This window comes from Barbatula barbatula, assembly GCF_947034865.1.
Source record: "Barbatula barbatula genome assembly, chromosome: 14".
In the NCBI taxonomy this organism is placed as follows: Eukaryota; Metazoa; Chordata; class Actinopteri; order Cypriniformes; family Nemacheilidae; genus Barbatula; species Barbatula barbatula.
In genome coordinates, this window is record NC_136777.1 from 2,064,458 (window position 1) to 2,081,699 (window position 17,242).

The window sequence follows — 17,242 nt, forward strand, 5'->3', positions numbered from 1 at the left end:
CTGCAGCGCTCGCAAGGTCCCCCTGCTCAAGCCAACACATGTTCAGTCCGTCTGAAGTTTGCCATAGACCATCTGGATTATCCAGAGGAGGCATGGGAGAAGGTCATGTGGTCAGATGAGAACAAAATATCACTTTTTGGTATAAACTCCACTCGCTGTGTTTAGAGGAAGAAGGATGAGTACAATCCCAAGAACACCATCCCAACTGTGAAAGCATGGGGGGTGGAAACATCATGCTTTAGGGGTGCAGGACGACAGCACCGTATTGAGGGGAGGATGGATGGATGGGGCCATGTATCATGACATTTTGGGCAACAACCTCCTACCCTCAGTAAGTATTGAAGATGGGTCGTGGCTGGGTCTTCCAGCATAACAATGACCCCAAACACACAGCCAGGGCAACTAAGGAGCGTCTCCGTAAGAAGCATTTCAAGGTCCTGAAGTGGCCTAGTCTCCAGACAACCCAATAGAAAATCTATGGATGGAGCTGAAACTTCTTGTTGTCCAGCGACAGTCCAAAAACCTGACCTCTGAATTGTAAACAAAGGTTTCTGTCCCAAATATAGATTATTCTATTGTATCAAATACTTATTTCATGCAATAAAATGGAAATAAATTATTTAAAAATCATACAATGTGATTTTCTGGATTTTCTTTTACATTCTATCTCTCACAGTTGAGATGTAAAAACGATGAAAATTACAAAAAACATTTGTAAGTGGGAAAACTTGAAAATTCGGCAGAGTATCAAATACGTATTTGCCCCACTGTAAGCATTTTTCTCACACTGATAAAAAAACACACAAAACAAAAATGCCAGAAAAAACGTTTTATTACTTGAAACCTCACAGAGACCGAGCGCGCAGCCAAAGGTCTGGCTGACAAACAGACAGAAGAGAGAGAAATGACAGTGGGCAAAAAAACTAACTTTTCTTTTCCTCTTTCGTTTTAAGCACATGGACATCTCAAACTTTTCCACATCCTCCATCACATCATAGTTTAAAAACACAGACACCAAAAACAACGACCATCTTGGAGCACTACAATATCACCCCCCCACCCATCCATCATAAATCAAATGGAATACTAACACAGAAACCCCCCACTGAGAATATCCACATCAGAACTGCTCGCTGACCAGATTGAGACCATTTTAAGAAATTGGCCTGAGCTCAGAAGTGCTTCCTCTGCTTGGCAAAATCCTGTTTTTTACCTCAAACACAAATTTGTAGCCTATAGGAAGGTTTAGCCAAATGTTGGGTTTGGTCAAGATATTTTCCATTCGCCCAGTAATACTAAATGTTTAGCAGACACTTAGATACTTAGTCTAAATCTGTATCCATTTACACAATGATCATAATATTCCCTAGAAAACACTTTCAAATTTAGACTACAGCCTAATAGGCTGTGTGTAAATTGGCAATACTTTCTGAACACAATAGTGCCATCAAGTGGCACAACCAAGTATTTCTATGCCAATGAGACAGAATATATATAATAATAATATAATAATACGCTCCTCCTTCAATCATTGGACCAACCTGACGGGTCTGAAACACTTTTCTCATTCAATAAAACTACAGCCGTACTACATCGATGGCACTGGACTACACTGCTGTAGCTTTCTGATACTGAAAGATGGTCAACACCATAAGAAAAGAAGGGGAAAAAGAGTGCCGTGCGTTTTCTTACTTAACATATTCCCTTGCAGGCTTTAAGTCAACAGCCCAATAGTGCAATGCTGGATAAATAAATAAATGTAAACAAATGACAAGCACGGTTTGTAAGAAGGAACATAGTCATCACAACGATGGCTGGTGATGTGTCCGCAAAAGGTTGGCTGTTCCCATGGTGACCAAAGGGGATGCAGTTGAGGCATGGCGGAGGGGAAGAGATCTTTCAGTTACACCAACGAGGTCCCGTATGAAGGCACTGATTATCTGTTAATTGTGAATAACGTTGTGGGACTTCTTAGGGGGGCATCTGCAAGTTTGCAACGTGTAGTCGATTGCGAAGCGGCTTGGCTTGATTGCTTTGCACCCCGAGGAGCAAACAAATAGCAAAGCTTGTCCCATCCTGAGATACTCATCAAAAATTATTTGCACGCAATTTGGTTGAATTGTGCATTTTGTTTTTAAGGATGGTCCGACATTACATTCTTGTCATCTTTGATGGTGACATTCTTGAGGAAAAATCGTCTTGCAGTTCAACATCTCTGATATGGTGTAGAGCACCCAGGACTACAGATCTTACACTCGTCCTGCTTCCATCCCCCCGGAAAAGCAAAAGGCCGAACTCCAAAGCAGAAGAAAAATGGTAGTGGTCTCTGACTTTGACTGAGTGAAGGGTTCTCACCAACTTCTGTGAGGTTTCTAGACATGTACAAGAGAAAAGAAACAGCAGTTTCCTACTCGACGTGTGATGTTCCTTAAAAGCCTTCTTTTTTAGTCTTTTGTTTTTTTACTACAACAAATACAGTCACACAATATAACACCCCTCTGCCGAGGCAAGAAGCTGTAGTAATAGAAGACAAAAAAACAATCTGAGCCACAGACATGCCAAAGATGAATCTGGGCCTTTGGAGAAAAAAAACAACCAGAGAACACTGTGTGTGTGTGTGCGTGTTTGTGTCTGTCTGTATGTGTGTATGAGAGAAAGATTGGAGGTCTGTTGTGGTTGGAAAACAAGCATTCATTTTTTCATGGGCTGGTAAACAGACGCGTTTGGGTCCAGTCCTGATGGACCGGTGTCCATGAACTTGGAGGAGTAATGGGGCGTAACTGGTGTCATGCTGCCCGTATCTGCTGAATACACCACGCTGGGCATGACGGCCATCACTTCTGCTATCTTCTGCTTTAGATCTTTTATCTCCTGATCTTTCTGTAGGATCTGACCTGAGAAAACAGAGCAGAAACTCCTTAAGTGTTTTTGTTTAATAAGACCCACTTATTAAACATCATGTATCACAGGCAATTTCTGCCAATCTCATATTAATCGTGAGTACCTATACAGTATCATTGCATTTAGTTTGATCAAATTTATAAAAGAGAGATACAGCTGTATCATTATTTCCGGAAAAACACAAATTCCGTCGCCCTGCCCGCCTCCAGCAGCTGGTCATTTTCCACAAATAATTGTACAGCTGAATATCTCTCTTCTAAATTTTTACCAAACTAAATACTCTTCGAAGATAAGATGTATGCAATACAACTGTATATGTACTCAAGATTAATATGAGATCGGCAGAAACTGCTTGTGTTACCCGATCTTTAAATTAAAAACTCTTGAGTTAAACACTGAGCCACTGTAGAATATATGGAAGAGTAACATGAACAATGAAGGAATTGAGTTATTATTTAATCCAAACATTATTACTATAAAAATGAAATCAATAAAAAGACAAAAGATGAAGTTTGTTTTCAAGATGGATGCAAGACCTTGTGCGATCTCCAGCTGTCTCTTAGCATCTCCGAGCGCAGAGAACAGGTCCAGCTTGATCCGGGTCTCAGCACTGAGGCTGTTTTCAAGGTGCTGGGTTTTATCCTGCATCGCAGACAGAGCTGACATCAGAACCTCTGTGTCCTTCTCATTTTCCTTATATTTATGCAGTTCCTAAAGAAGTGTGAAAGGAAAAGGAAGCACAAAGCAATGATTTAGCGTATGTTTGAGATGCTAATGAGTTAACATGGGCATTATCTCCTCACTTGAACTTTGAGCTCCAGCTCTCTGATTTGATCCTCTTTCACCTTGATGTCCAGCGTGAGCTTCTTACACTCTGTCTCCAGCTCTGAAATCCTCCGCCTCAGAGACTCAGTGCACTCACCCCTATAAGACACACACATACTCGATCAAATGCAGAAACATTTGAATAAGTTGGAAATATCCTGCAGTGATACAGAATGGAAATAGCGAAGACACGTAAAACAGCTCGTAAAACTGGGGATACAACTGTCAAGGGAAAGACCAAAGAAAAGATTTGTGTCTTAGCTAAAAAAAAATGTAATATATTTTTTTATTAAAACTGAATGAAATAGCAAATGCACCTAGTTGCAGCAGCGAGGGCGACTGCACGGGCAGCTGTGGCCTCCTCAAGCTTCTTGCGTTTCTTCTCCTCTGCTAACAGTTTCTCTGCTGCCGCCCGGGCCTCCTGTTCTGCCTTCAGACGCTTTTCCAACTGCCCCACCGTCTGCTTATCCTTCTGCTTCGCCTGCACAGCGTTATGAAGCCTGAGCACACACAAACAGTTTGCATAAACACAGGTACAATTCCCTGTCTGCTTTGCACTCTGTTGTCAAGACGGAAATCTCACTTATTCTGAAGCAGCTCGTTCTCCTGACGCAGCTGTCCGAGCTCAGAGCGTATGCTGCGTTCAGAGCTGCCCAGAGAGCCCAGCTGGCTGCGCAGTTCCTGTTCTGTCTGTCTGCTTGCCTGCAGGTCTGCTTTCAGCTTCTTAATGTCCTGCTCCAGCCTGAAACACAAACACGCACACACCGGGTTAGTTGGATTTAAGTGAAAAAGAGCAAAGGGTTGTGTCATCCGAAATGCAAAAAGATTTTGCTCAATTAATAAATTGAAATAAATTTTGCTCCATGGGCAAGTATGATTATTAAACCGCTAAAAGCTGCAATTTCATTACATTAATAACCTATGGAGGGTTTATGAAAGAATCACATGCTGTTATTCCTGTTAATGTGAAAGCAATGTAATTCACTTTTGAGTCAACTTAAGGAGATCTGGGAAAAACTGAAACTAATATGGAGACAAACCTCATCATTTGCAAGTTGCCATGTGCACGCTAAAGTTTTGTGACAAAGCCGTGATGTGCCACACTAACCTGATGAGCGCTTCAGGCTTGCTCAGCTGATTGTTGGGAATGCAGTTCTCCACTGGGTCTCTGTGAGATGCAGAATTCTTCCCTCCTCCACACTTCTGTTTCCTGTCCCCTTTACTCGAGGACGACGAGGGTCCAGAGGAGGACGGGACGCTGCCGTTGGCTGTTCCGTGCCCTCGTGGCGAGGAGCTTCCTCCGCTGGCATTTTTGTAATTTTTGTTGGAGTTGGATGATGTGGAAGAAGAGGAAGATGAAGAGTGTTCCTCCTTCAGCAGGTTCTCAGTGCTGCCCAGCAGATCTGAGCTGCTCAGTCTCTTATTGTTGACGTGGTTCTCCATGTACTCCATCTCCTGAGCTTTACTGTCTACCGACGGCAAGATGCTGCTGCTGGTTATGCTGTTATGGTTCAGATTGTGGTTGTGTTGTTTTTTGGACTCGTTCTTGCCTCGTCCTTCCCCTCTGTATTCCAGCTCTGGTAATGTGTTGGGTGGGGATTTTTTCCCGCCCGCTGAGCCGTTCTGTGCCATTGCTGGCGAGTCTGTGTCATTCAGGCCTTTAGATGTTGCTGTTAGTAAAAGAGAAAGAGAGTTTAAAAAAGGTTAGCCAATCATAACGCTTCTGTCATTTACTCAATCTAAATGCAATGACATAAGAATACATTATTTTTATTTAATTCCCTATGGTGTTTCACCATCTTACCTTCCTCTGCCTCTCTCTCCTGTCTCTGTATGAGCTGTTGTTCTGGAGGTAGCGCCTGCTGCAGAAGCTGCATGTAAAACTCGTTTTCTTTCTGCACTTCCTTCTGTTTCCGCAAACGCATCTTATAACTGACATAACTCTTAAAACCGAAGCCCAGCGTCACTACGGGGTAGCCAATACTGCACGTATGAACACAAGAGAAATTATTTGCATTGATAAATGCATGACAGGAATGATGTTTGTGTATTTAAGAAATGCAAACTGTTAGCGACACCATATTTGCAACAAAAAACTACACTACAAGTGTGGCCTGATTCACACACTAAGACTCTTATGAACAGATTCTATTATTAAATTATTTAAAAAAGAATCACTAACTCACCGGTTAACAGTTCATTTTTGAACAAATTCAATCCAACAGAGCCATGGAAATTTGTATTTCAAAATCATGTTGATTTTGTTTAGGAGTAAATGTGGCAAAATGTTAATCTAATCATGATGGGCCTAGTTTCAAAAAACTGTTTGGTGTTCTCTAGCATGACAAATGTATAGTCCTTGGACAATTACACATACAATCTAACAAGTTATATGATCTGCTCCATGGAATGCAAGGCAGCAGGTTTATGAGCTATTAGTCACAAATCATAACTCATTGTAATAACAACACACGTCAGGCGCTGCCACGTATTTCACTAGTGACACACCCATCCCGTGGTTCTCCACACGTTACACAAATGCTTTTAGTAGGACCGGTACAGAAATGGTTTTAAAATAAACATCAGTGTTTGACACCGGTGTAAAGAGGAACCCACGTACCAGTGTGCTGCAAACGGACGACACAGGTCCACGTGGAAGTGTTTCAAGTCTTTAAATCTAATAGCTGCCTCAATATAAACAAAAAGAATCCACAGCGACACAGTGGGGAGGCAGACCCCTCTTTCTGTAGAGAAATGAAAGAGTGGAAAAAAAACATGGGCTCACAATATCAGCAGACAATAGTGAGAAAAGCACACTGTATATATCAAATAATATATCTTTGCATTTCATGTTTGCATGTTATTTTGAGTTTGAGGCAAACTGCGATATAGTCATAGTTTTGTGAGATTCACCCTGTACAAGTGTCAGCTCTGAACAAAGCAGTGAACAAGCCATTGGTGACAAATCCTTTTGTTGATGCCAATATTCAGAGCTGCTCTGTCACAGTGTCAGAAATAACCCTGAGTACAGCTGCATGCTCACTGTCTGTGTGCATTATGAAGAAAGAAAATAATAAAGGTCACGGCGGCATGAGAATGGCCCTCTCAACAGGTCTTCCAATGGACAAGTGCTGTAGAAGTTTAGATTGGAGCCCAACATTAGCTGTCAACTGTAAAGACCGTTTAACTCTCCTCCATCTCCACAAAGAGTACTAGAGAAACCAGAGATAAAGATGAACACACCAACAAGTGGAGCTAAACACGCGGGCCTCTGTGATTGAAGCGTTTCATTTAGAAGCCGATCTTATCCATGTGGTTACCATGGTGACTTTAGAAAATAAATTGAATTTTTCTGTCATACAGCTGAGTTAACCTCGGTGCATGATGGCAGGATGGAAATTTTGCAAACAGGTGCGCTGCTCTTACCTGTGTGCCACACGTACTGCACCCACACGTATGTGCTGGCCGCAAAGAACAGCCACTGCACGGGGATGAAGAGCAGACATATAATATCTGATGTGAACGCCACACACACAAAGAACACTGAGAAGGCCTAAAACACACACAGAGACACACATTAGTGTTAAGCCTCATATGGACTACTGTCAATTTAAAAGCTCATCATCTTTGAAATCCCTTTTCTAATGTAAAGTAAGACATCAGAGTTGTCTTATTGTGCAGAGAATTCAAGAGGACATCACAAAGCTAAAACTGTCATCATTTATTCACCCACAAACCCATACGACTTCCCTTTTCTCATGATAGACAAAAGAGATGTTTTTCCTAGAAAGGAAATGAGAGAGAACAGGTTCTGTGCATTTACTAAAAGTATCATCATTGACACATCATTCCAAGTCTTTTAATGCTATTATAGGACAAAAACACAGCACAAGTAACAAACTTTCATGGTGCTTATTTGGTCTTTATTGGAGCTTGCCTGCCATCCACTTGTTATATGGTAAAGAGATCTCCTTTGTTGTTACACAGATATAATATGTAAACAAACACGAGAGGGGAGTAAATAACAAAACATGTTTTCCCTTCCCTCTTCAGTTATTTAGAGCCAATGTGTGGATGATACTCACCAGGCCCTGATATCTGAAGGAGTCATAAACGCTGCGTATGAAGAGCCAGAACGGCCAGAGGTACTCGAAGCGAAACTCCAGAACAAAGTCTGCAAACAGCACCAGCGCCCAGACCACCAGAAACTTCAGATACAGGAACGTGCTGACAAAAAGGAGAGATTATCGGCCACTGTGGTTTATTGTCCTGGATATTGTTGTATGGGGTATAAGAGATAGCGAGTGATTTTGGCCATTTTTGTTAACAATTTTGCTGCATCCACTTTAAAAAATAAAGTTTTTATATATTTACGGTAGGAAATTTACAAAACATCTTCATGGAACATAATCTTTACTTAATATCCTAATGATCTTTGGCATAAAATTAAAACCTATAATTTTGACTGACACGATGTATTGTTGGCTTTTGCCACAAATATTCCCGTGCTACTTAAGACTTGTTTTGTGGTCCAGGGTCATATATGGATGAGAGATGACAAACGCAAACAATAAAAAAAAATGCCTTTTTGTGTTTCCAAACAAAAGTGCACATTACAGCTCATCTGTCCAACAGGATTGTTTATCCATCCAACAAGCTCTGAATGTTTGTTGACCACAGGTGTACTGCAGCTCCGACAGGTGCTGAAGACACTATTAATAGCAATTTGATGAAAGAACTGATTATTGTGCAATAACAAACAACAAACAAACTGTCAATGGACTAGTAGATGTGGGCTGATGTCCCGTTCACTCAATGAAAAAAATTACAAACATCTAACACGAGAAAATGTTACTAATGTAACTCAAAATCAATCAAGTTCACAATAGATGAATCCAAAGATGTTATTAACGAGTGATGTAATTAAATACATGTAAAATGGGGTTGACCATTAAAATTAAGATTAAAATGGTGCTTTGATGCTTTCATTTCAGTACAATAGCTTAGTTTAGCTTTGTTCCTCTGTAACCACAACACCCGCTAAAGAACGTAAAAAATCTAAAAGTGAAACATCACTGCATAGTTTGTACATATTCATCATGATAAACACTGTTCTACATTGTGTACATATTTAACCTACAACAAAGAATCTAAAATTTTCAAAGCTAAACAAAATATGAAACAAGAAGAAGAAAGGTATGATGTCTGTGTTATGTGATTTGACCAGTCTGGAATAAAAACGTGCACTTAATGCTTAGAACTTGGATTTCCGAAATAATCTATTACGTCAATAGCTCACACAGCCTAGGTATCATGAGCCGAAAAGAAACCATTTTAAAGGCAGGATAAGTTCTAACATTTTGAGAATAGCTCTCCTATGAAAAAGTGTGCAGAAAAAATAGAGAACAACAATACAAGGAACAAGACATTTTCATATTGAGTTTAAATAAGCCACCACATTGCATGCTCGTACAGGAACAACATTTAGTTCACATATTTATTCTCTTGACCTCATAAACCATTTAACCATATAGAACATAGTAAGGCCTTAATTTGTTCTTAAAAATAGCTGAGAAACGCTAAACAAAGTTCGAATAAAAAGTTTGAGACTACCGATTTACATATTTCCCAGATGCAGACTTGAAATCATATCCAATATTATGTCAACATTTGAAATGTAGACAATGTGGTGATAGGAACTGAATTCTAGAGCCACTAATTTAAAGAGGCAAACATGCTGAATGTCAAGCAAAATAACGGATGCTGACAGTAGAAGGACGTGTGAAGTCTTTAATGGCAGAGCACTGCCAGACATTTACCCTGCGTGAGAAAAGCAACATCGTAATCTCTCTGCGGCAGCAACAGCATCACACTGTCTGGATAGATGGAAACAGGGCAGGGTGACATACTGAATATCCTGGCTGCTCATATAAAATTAAGCATCACTATGCATAGGGCAATGATTACAATGTGCTTTTTTTGGCCATTAGCTTCTTAAAGGGATAGTTCACCATTTACTCACACTCAAGTCATTCCAAAGCTGTAAAAATGTTTTTCTTCCGTTAACCACAAAAGAAAGATGTTAAGACCAATACAGTTCTTGGCCACCACTGACTACCACAAGTAGGAAAAGATATTGTATATCTTTATATTGTAAAAATGTATAATTGCATAACTGTTCTGTTGAACACAAAATTTAGAAAAGCAAGCCGTTCTTCTGGGGCACCTTTGACTATCATTTAAATGTTTCTGACTATGGTAGTCAATGATGAAAACTGCTTATATTCCTCCATAGTCCTCCCTTCAAGTTAAACCGGTTTGGAACGACTTGAGTAAATGATTACTATAAATTTATATATATATACATAATTTCCCAGATTTAAACCGGTTTCTGGTACATGACTGTATTTTTTCACTACATTTCTACTGATTGACAGAGGAAATACTGCATTTGAATGACATAAAATGACCTTTTTTACTAACATGGCGAGTGAATATTGTAGAAAAATTCCACACTAGTATTACACAGGTTTGTAAGTCCCACAAAATTATGCTGTTTATAAAGAGGTGGCACTCATGAAGAAGTGAAGGAATCAGGATGCATGACAGTTGCAGTAAAAATACAGAACCTTAAATTGTGACAATTTCACAAACAACTTGTTACTACACAATGTAAACAATCCCCCTTTAATAATTTCCTGAAATCATATTTTTTTTATCATAAAACAAAGGCTTAAATTAGATATGTGAAAGGGGAAATCGATCGAACCACGCTGTCAATCCTCCTTCCTCTACTGACGCATATTTTTCATCATAGCATACAGAGAAGCATTCAAAACTAGAATCACATCATGTTATATGCTTATATTGAGCAGGTATGAGGGGAACACGCTCGCTTTTTGATGATGTTTGCTCGTGAGTGCATTTAATATAACGTCACATATGTGTTACAGTCATCAGCTGTTCAACGGCGCGGTGCACGCTCCCATTGCAACGCGAAAGGAATATGTATGTTACCGCTCATGCGCATACGCACTCAACCATCCAATTGCCACCGTTTAGCACATGCTTATACAGAAAAAAATTATGATACAGTAGTGCCGCGATATAGAAAGACGTATTCTGTGTGAATGTCCGGTCACAGGGAGTGCAACAGTGAAAAGGGACCCCATTGAAATCGCGTTCCACATGTTGTTTAAGCTACATACACCGGTAATGCGGTATTTGAAAATTTCATATAGTAACAATATTGGTATGAAGCGGTATACCGCCCAGCACTATGATGACAGAATTTTCATTTTCGGGCGAACTATCCCTTTAAGGGCCAAAACAATTTCCTCCAAGTTCGATCTCATATATCACCCCTCGTTTTGTTCAAAACATGAATGACTTTTTATGTGGAACATAAGAGAAAATACTTTGAGAAATGTCCAAGTAATCGTCTCCATACAATGAAAGTCAATGGGGGCCAAGGTTTGGTTACCAACATTCTTTAAAATATCCTCTTTTGTGTTCTGTAGAAGGGAATGAGGATGAGAAAATAAATTCTTCAAAAACGTCTCTTCAACAGTTCTTCTGGTTACCTTTGAGTTTGCAAGTAGATTAAACGGTTGTTCCACTACAATCTCTTCAACAAACTCCAGATTCCCCAAAACCAGCTTTGACATGCTTAAAATACTCTGTAATTATTTCCAACTAATCTTGATTCTCTTGACACAGGACACCCTGAGAGTCGATATACCTGCCCTGTAGCGCTCAACAGATGAACGGCTTTAAACAGACCTCATGTGACCTGCAAGACAGTAGCACACAACAACCTGACATCTGACACAGATTTCAATTCTGCTTTATAGGGCTTATCCTAACAGCCAATGTATAAATCAATGGAAGCGATGACGTGATATCACAAGACAACAGCACACAGGGTTGACAGTTCAGATGCTCACTGACAACACATCAATACAGTACAGACAAACACCAACACACACACCAGTACAGTACAGTACAGACAAACACCAACACACACACACACACACAAGTACAGTACAGTACAGACAAACACCAACACACACACCAGTACAGTACAGTACAGACAAACACCAACACACACACACACACACAAGTACAATACAGTACAGACAAACACCAACACACACACCAGTACAGTACAGTACAGACAAACACTAACACACACACACACACACAAGTACAGTACAGTACAGACAAACACCAACACACACACACAGACACATCAGTACAGTACAGACAAACACCAACACACACACACAGACACATAAGTACAGTACAGACAAACACCAACACACACACCAGTACAGTACAGTACAGACAAACACTAACACACACACACACACACACACACACACACAAGTACAGTACAGTACAGTACAGACAAACACCAACACACACACACAGACACATCAGTACAGTACAGACAAACACCAACACACACACACACACACACACACACACAAACACATCAGTACAGTACAGACAAACACCAACACACACACCAGTACAGTACAGTACAGACAAACACCAACACACACACACACACACACACAAGTACAGTACAGACAAACACCAACACACACACACAGACACACACAAACACATCAGTACAGTACAGACAAACACCAACACACACACACACACACACACACATCAGTACAGTACAGACAAACACCAACACACACACACACACACACATCAGTACAGTACAGACAAACACCAACACACACACCAGTACAGTACAGTACAGACAAACACCAACACACACACACACACACAAGTACAGTACAGACAAACACCAACACACACACACAGACACACACAAACACATCAGTACAGTACAGACAAACACCAACACACACACACACACACACAAACACATCAGTACAGTACAGACAAACACCAACACACGCACACACACATCAGTACAGTACAGACAAACACCAACACACACACACACACACACACACACACACACACAAACACATCAGTACAGTACAGACAAACACCAACACACACACATCAGTACAGTACAGACAAACACCAACACACACACACACACACACACACACACAAACACATCAGTACAGTACAGACAAACACCAACACACACACCAGTACAGTACAGTACAGACAAACACCAACACACACACACACACACCAGTACAGTACAGACAAACACCAACACACACACACACACAAACACATCAGTACAGTACAGACAAACACCAACACACACACACACACACACACAAGTACAGTACAGTACAGATAAACACCAACACACACACACACACACACACACAAACACATCAGTACAGTACAGACAAACACCAACACACACACACACACACACACACACACACACACAAACACATCAGTACAGTACAGACAAACACCAACCCACACACACATCAGTACAGTACAGACAAACACCAACACACACACACAGACACACACAAACACATCAGTACAGTACAGACAAACACCAACACACACACACACACACACACACACACACACACACACACACACACACAAACACATCAGTACAGTACAGACAAACACCAACACACACACACACAAACACATCAGTACAGTACAGACAAACACCAACACACACACCAGTACAGTACAGTACAGACAAACACCAACACACACACACACACACACACACACAAACACATCAGTAAAGTACAGACAAACACCAACACACACACACACACACACAAGTACAGTACAGTACAGATAAACACCAACACACACACACACACACACACACAAACACATCAGTACAGTACAGACAAACACCAACACACACACACACACAAACACATCAGTACAGTACAGACAAACACCAACACACACACACACACACAAACACATCAGTACAGTACAGATAAACACCAACACACACACCAGTACAGTACAGTACAGACAAACACCAACACACACACCAGTACAGTACAGTACAGACAAACACCAACACACACACACACACAAACACATCAGTACAGTACAGACAAACACCAACACACACACACACACACACACACACACAAGTACAGTACAGTACAGATAGACACCAACACTCACACACACACACACACACACATCAGTACAGTACAGACAAACACCAACACACACACACACACACACAAACACATCAGTACAGTACAGACAAACACCAACACACACACCAGTACAGTACAGTACAGACAAACACCAACACACACACACACACACACACACACACACACACAAACACATCAGTACAGTACAGACAAACAACAACACACACACCAGTACAGTACAGTACAGACAAACACCAACACACACACACACACACACACACACAAACACATCAGTACAGTACAGACAAACACCAACACACACACACACACACACACACACAAACACATCAGTACAGTACAGACAAACACCAACACACACACCAGTACAGTACAGTACAGACAAACACCAACACACACACACACACAAACACATCAGTACAGTACAGACAAACACCAACACACACACACACACACAAGTACAGTACAGTACAGATAAACACCAACACACACACACACACACACACACACACACACACACACACACACACACATCAGTACAGTACAGACAAACACCAACACACACACACACACACACAAACACATCAGTACAGTACAGACAAACATCAACACAAACACACACACACACACACACACACACAATGTAAGAAGATTTTAAAGATGAAATATGTAAGAAAAGAAAATAGCAATAAGCACTACAATTATTCCTTCGTTAGTTAACTGTTCATATGGCTGTACGACTTTTCCACTGCAGCTGCCAAAACAAAACTTTTTAGGAAATATATATATTAGCAATACATAATAGGAAATATAATACGGGACTGGTAATTTGTAAATGTTGTAAGTGCACTAGATACCAAAACAGGAACATTTCTTGTAGTAACGTTAACAGTTAGCTTGCTAGCACAATTTCACATCTGAGGAAAAACAAAGCAAACATTTGAATGAAGCTCGCGTTATACGTCGCATTTTTACATATACGATTTGCAAACGAAATTACACTTGTTTTGTGAAGTCAAATCGCAATCGACTATTGCGTTTGTGTCGGTTACTCACAGACTAGCGGTCCTGTCAGTCCAATGAAACGGATGATTGACAGCTAACGTTACTGAAGTTAACGGTGAGGTCTCGAGCCCACTTTCGCGGGTTTCTTTCTTTTAAAGCGCATCGCTGCACGTCAACGCGATCCTCGCGACGAGGCCTCCGGCGGCTTATTCATTCCAACGGAGACGACCGTGTACCTCTAATCAGCTTTGTTGACGGTAGCTTGGCTCAAAGGGATGATATACGGCCTCGCCGCGAGATCTCACACGATAAAAACAACGAAAACGGGGCGTTTTGTTTAGTTCGGTTGTATCGGAGGGTCTGGATCGTAACGGTTACCTGCCGTAGATCCCCTCGGTGATTCGGTTCCGTTTTAAGGGCCGTCGGAGCTTGCTGCAGTCCGCATTGCGCCGCTTCATCCTCGCCCCCTTAAATCGGGCTTTTTAATACCTTCAACAGTATGGTCCAGGGTTCTGTCTTATTCGGACGGGAAACATTGGCGGTCCCTCGTTAGAATATGCAGATGTACTTATTTTTTTTCCGCTGGTAACAAAGAAATAAATAAAAAGACAGAGTGGAAGACCCTCCTCCTTCTCTCGGCGCAGACGCACAAACACGCGCATTGGTTGAACTAGACAGGTGTGACTGACAGGCGAGTTGAGCCAATGAGAACCCCGTGTGTCGGCTGTCATTTTTATTGCCATAACGAATAGCCAATAGGCAGCGTCATGACGCCGTACCAAAGAAAGGGAAACGGGGCGGCTGACATGTTTTGTAGGCCGACCAATCGCTGTTTTTGTGGACAAATCGGTAGCGGACACCAACCAATAAGATTAACTTGGGCGGGACTTAACGTTACGCTTTGACGTACGCCGAGAACTGACGTCTGTGATTGTCGTGTGCTATTTGGCATAAATGGTATGGCATGAAATTGCGGACAAAATGAAAAAGTGCATTTGCAAATGCGTTTATTTTTGTTCGTGTGACATAATGCAAACATTTGCATTATCATTTGCCCGAATGCACAATGTCCGACACATTTCTAAATTTGAATCTGCAGTGAAACTGTAATTTTGACCTTCAACCGTCCATTGAAGTACACAATATGGAGAACATTTTACTTTACATTTAGCCATTTAGCAGACGCTTTTTTCCAAAGCCACTTACAAAGAGTTCAGGGAGCAGAATTCAGGAGAATTGTCCTGAAATGTTTTCATCAAAAACCTTCATTTATTTTCGACTAAAGAAAAAATACATAAACAACAGGGGCGAGAAAATGTAAGTTTAAAGTGAACAAATCTTTTAAGCAGTAACTTTCAAATGGATAAAGCGTTTATGTGTTCCTGGAGGTCTGTGGTTTGAGCGAAAACCACATGGGGTGTCATATAGGGTAACTGGGTTGACAACTGCGACATTTTAAATATATGACTAATGCAAAATATTTACTGTGTTGAAATAATAAAGTCATTTTCTTGCTTTAATATTATTTCAAGGCGCACATTGTGAGGTGGGCAGGTTGTTCGCCCCTACGCTCAATCACCAGTTGGCTTACAGAGGAGGTTCATGAATTATGCTCCACCAGCAAAGAAATCAAGGACTGTAATTGTCTAAAAGAAGAGATTGTGAGGTTCCTAGCCCATCAGAGAAGTTGAAGCTAGTGAGAGCTGACCTGGGGTTTTCAGGGGTAACTTTAAATGGCATTGATATACTTGACATTCATTGTAAAAGACAGTGATGCATATTTTATATTTCATATAGTAAATGTTGTATGGATTTTGCTTGCCTTACAGATAAATATGGCCAGCCAGACGAGAGGAATTTACAGATACCGTTTTCGAAGCTCAAAGATGCGGAAGGATATAAAGTGATTTAAATCAGACCTCTTCAAAAAGATCTAAGCTTGGATGTATTTGAACTGGCAGGGAGATGTATGGACTGATGACTGTGTATAATGCTTGTTAACATTTGCTGTCTCTGTGGGGAATAAGTGAAAGATTCAGGGCCCGGTTTTTCAAAAGGTTTAATCCGGATAAAATTGATCCGGATTTAGTAATCCTTTTTTTGCGATCCGTGATCACGTAATCCATCTTACTTTTGGAGCCAGTTTTTTAAAGCAACATCGGATTGGATCAATCTGATCCGGATAGGAACTTTTCAGGATCACCAAATCTGGATAACCAGTGCTGGATAACCAGTGCTCAAACAGGATAGGAAATCACAATGTAGAACTATAGATATGTAAAGAGCAACAAGTGGAATAGCCAATGTGGGGTCAATATAAGTTTATTTTTATTTGAAATGAAAACACACACATTTAAAAAAATAACTAAAAACAAGAAAAACCCCACCCC

General features: G+C 40.8%; 1 protein-coding gene across 3 annotated transcripts; it reads right to left on the minus strand.

Annotated features, from left to right (window-relative positions):
- Nucleotides 1-815: 815 nt before the first annotated feature.
- maco1b (macoilin 1b) lies at nucleotides 816-15,524 on the minus strand. Of its 3 annotated transcripts, none has more exons than XM_079473373.1 (12): nucleotides 15,231-15,487; nucleotides 8,344-11,518; nucleotides 7,812-7,953; nucleotides 7,153-7,279; nucleotides 6,347-6,470; nucleotides 5,531-5,709; nucleotides 4,835-5,396; nucleotides 4,310-4,468; nucleotides 4,044-4,226; nucleotides 3,705-3,825; nucleotides 3,438-3,612; nucleotides 816-2,894 (listed from the first exon to the last, which is right to left on the minus strand). In XM_079473373.1, the coding sequence occupies exons 2-12, from the start codon at nucleotides 8,373-8,375 to the stop codon at nucleotides 2,692-2,694; spliced, it is 2,007 nt and encodes a 668-aa protein (XP_079329499.1). In that variant the 5' UTR covers nucleotides 8,376-11,518; nucleotides 15,231-15,487; the 3' UTR covers nucleotides 816-2,691. The 3 variants fall into 3 exon arrangements, with proteins under 3 accessions (XP_079329499.1, XP_079329500.1, XP_079329498.1); XM_079473374.1 differs by having other exon boundaries at nucleotides 8,344-8,438; nucleotides 15,231-15,251; XM_079473372.1 differs by lacking the exon at nucleotides 8,344-11,518 and having other exon boundaries at nucleotides 15,231-15,524.
- Between the last annotated feature and the right edge of the window lie 1,718 nt (nucleotides 15,525-17,242).

Excerpts from the sequence above, each read along its gene's own strand:
- maco1b (XM_079473372.1), bottom strand. The coding sequence starts at position 15,310 with ATGAAGCGGCGCAATGCGGACTGCAGCAAGCTCCGACGGCCCTTAAAA. Across the intron at positions 7,280-7,811 it reads CCTTCAGATATCAGGGCCTG|GCCTTCTCAGTGTTCTTTGT; the intron begins GTGAGTATCATC and ends TGTGTGTTTTAG. Across the intron at positions 4,227-4,309 it reads AACGAGCTGCTTCAGAATAA|GCTTCATAACGCTGTGCAGG; the intron begins GTGAGATTTCCG and ends GTGTGTGCTCAG.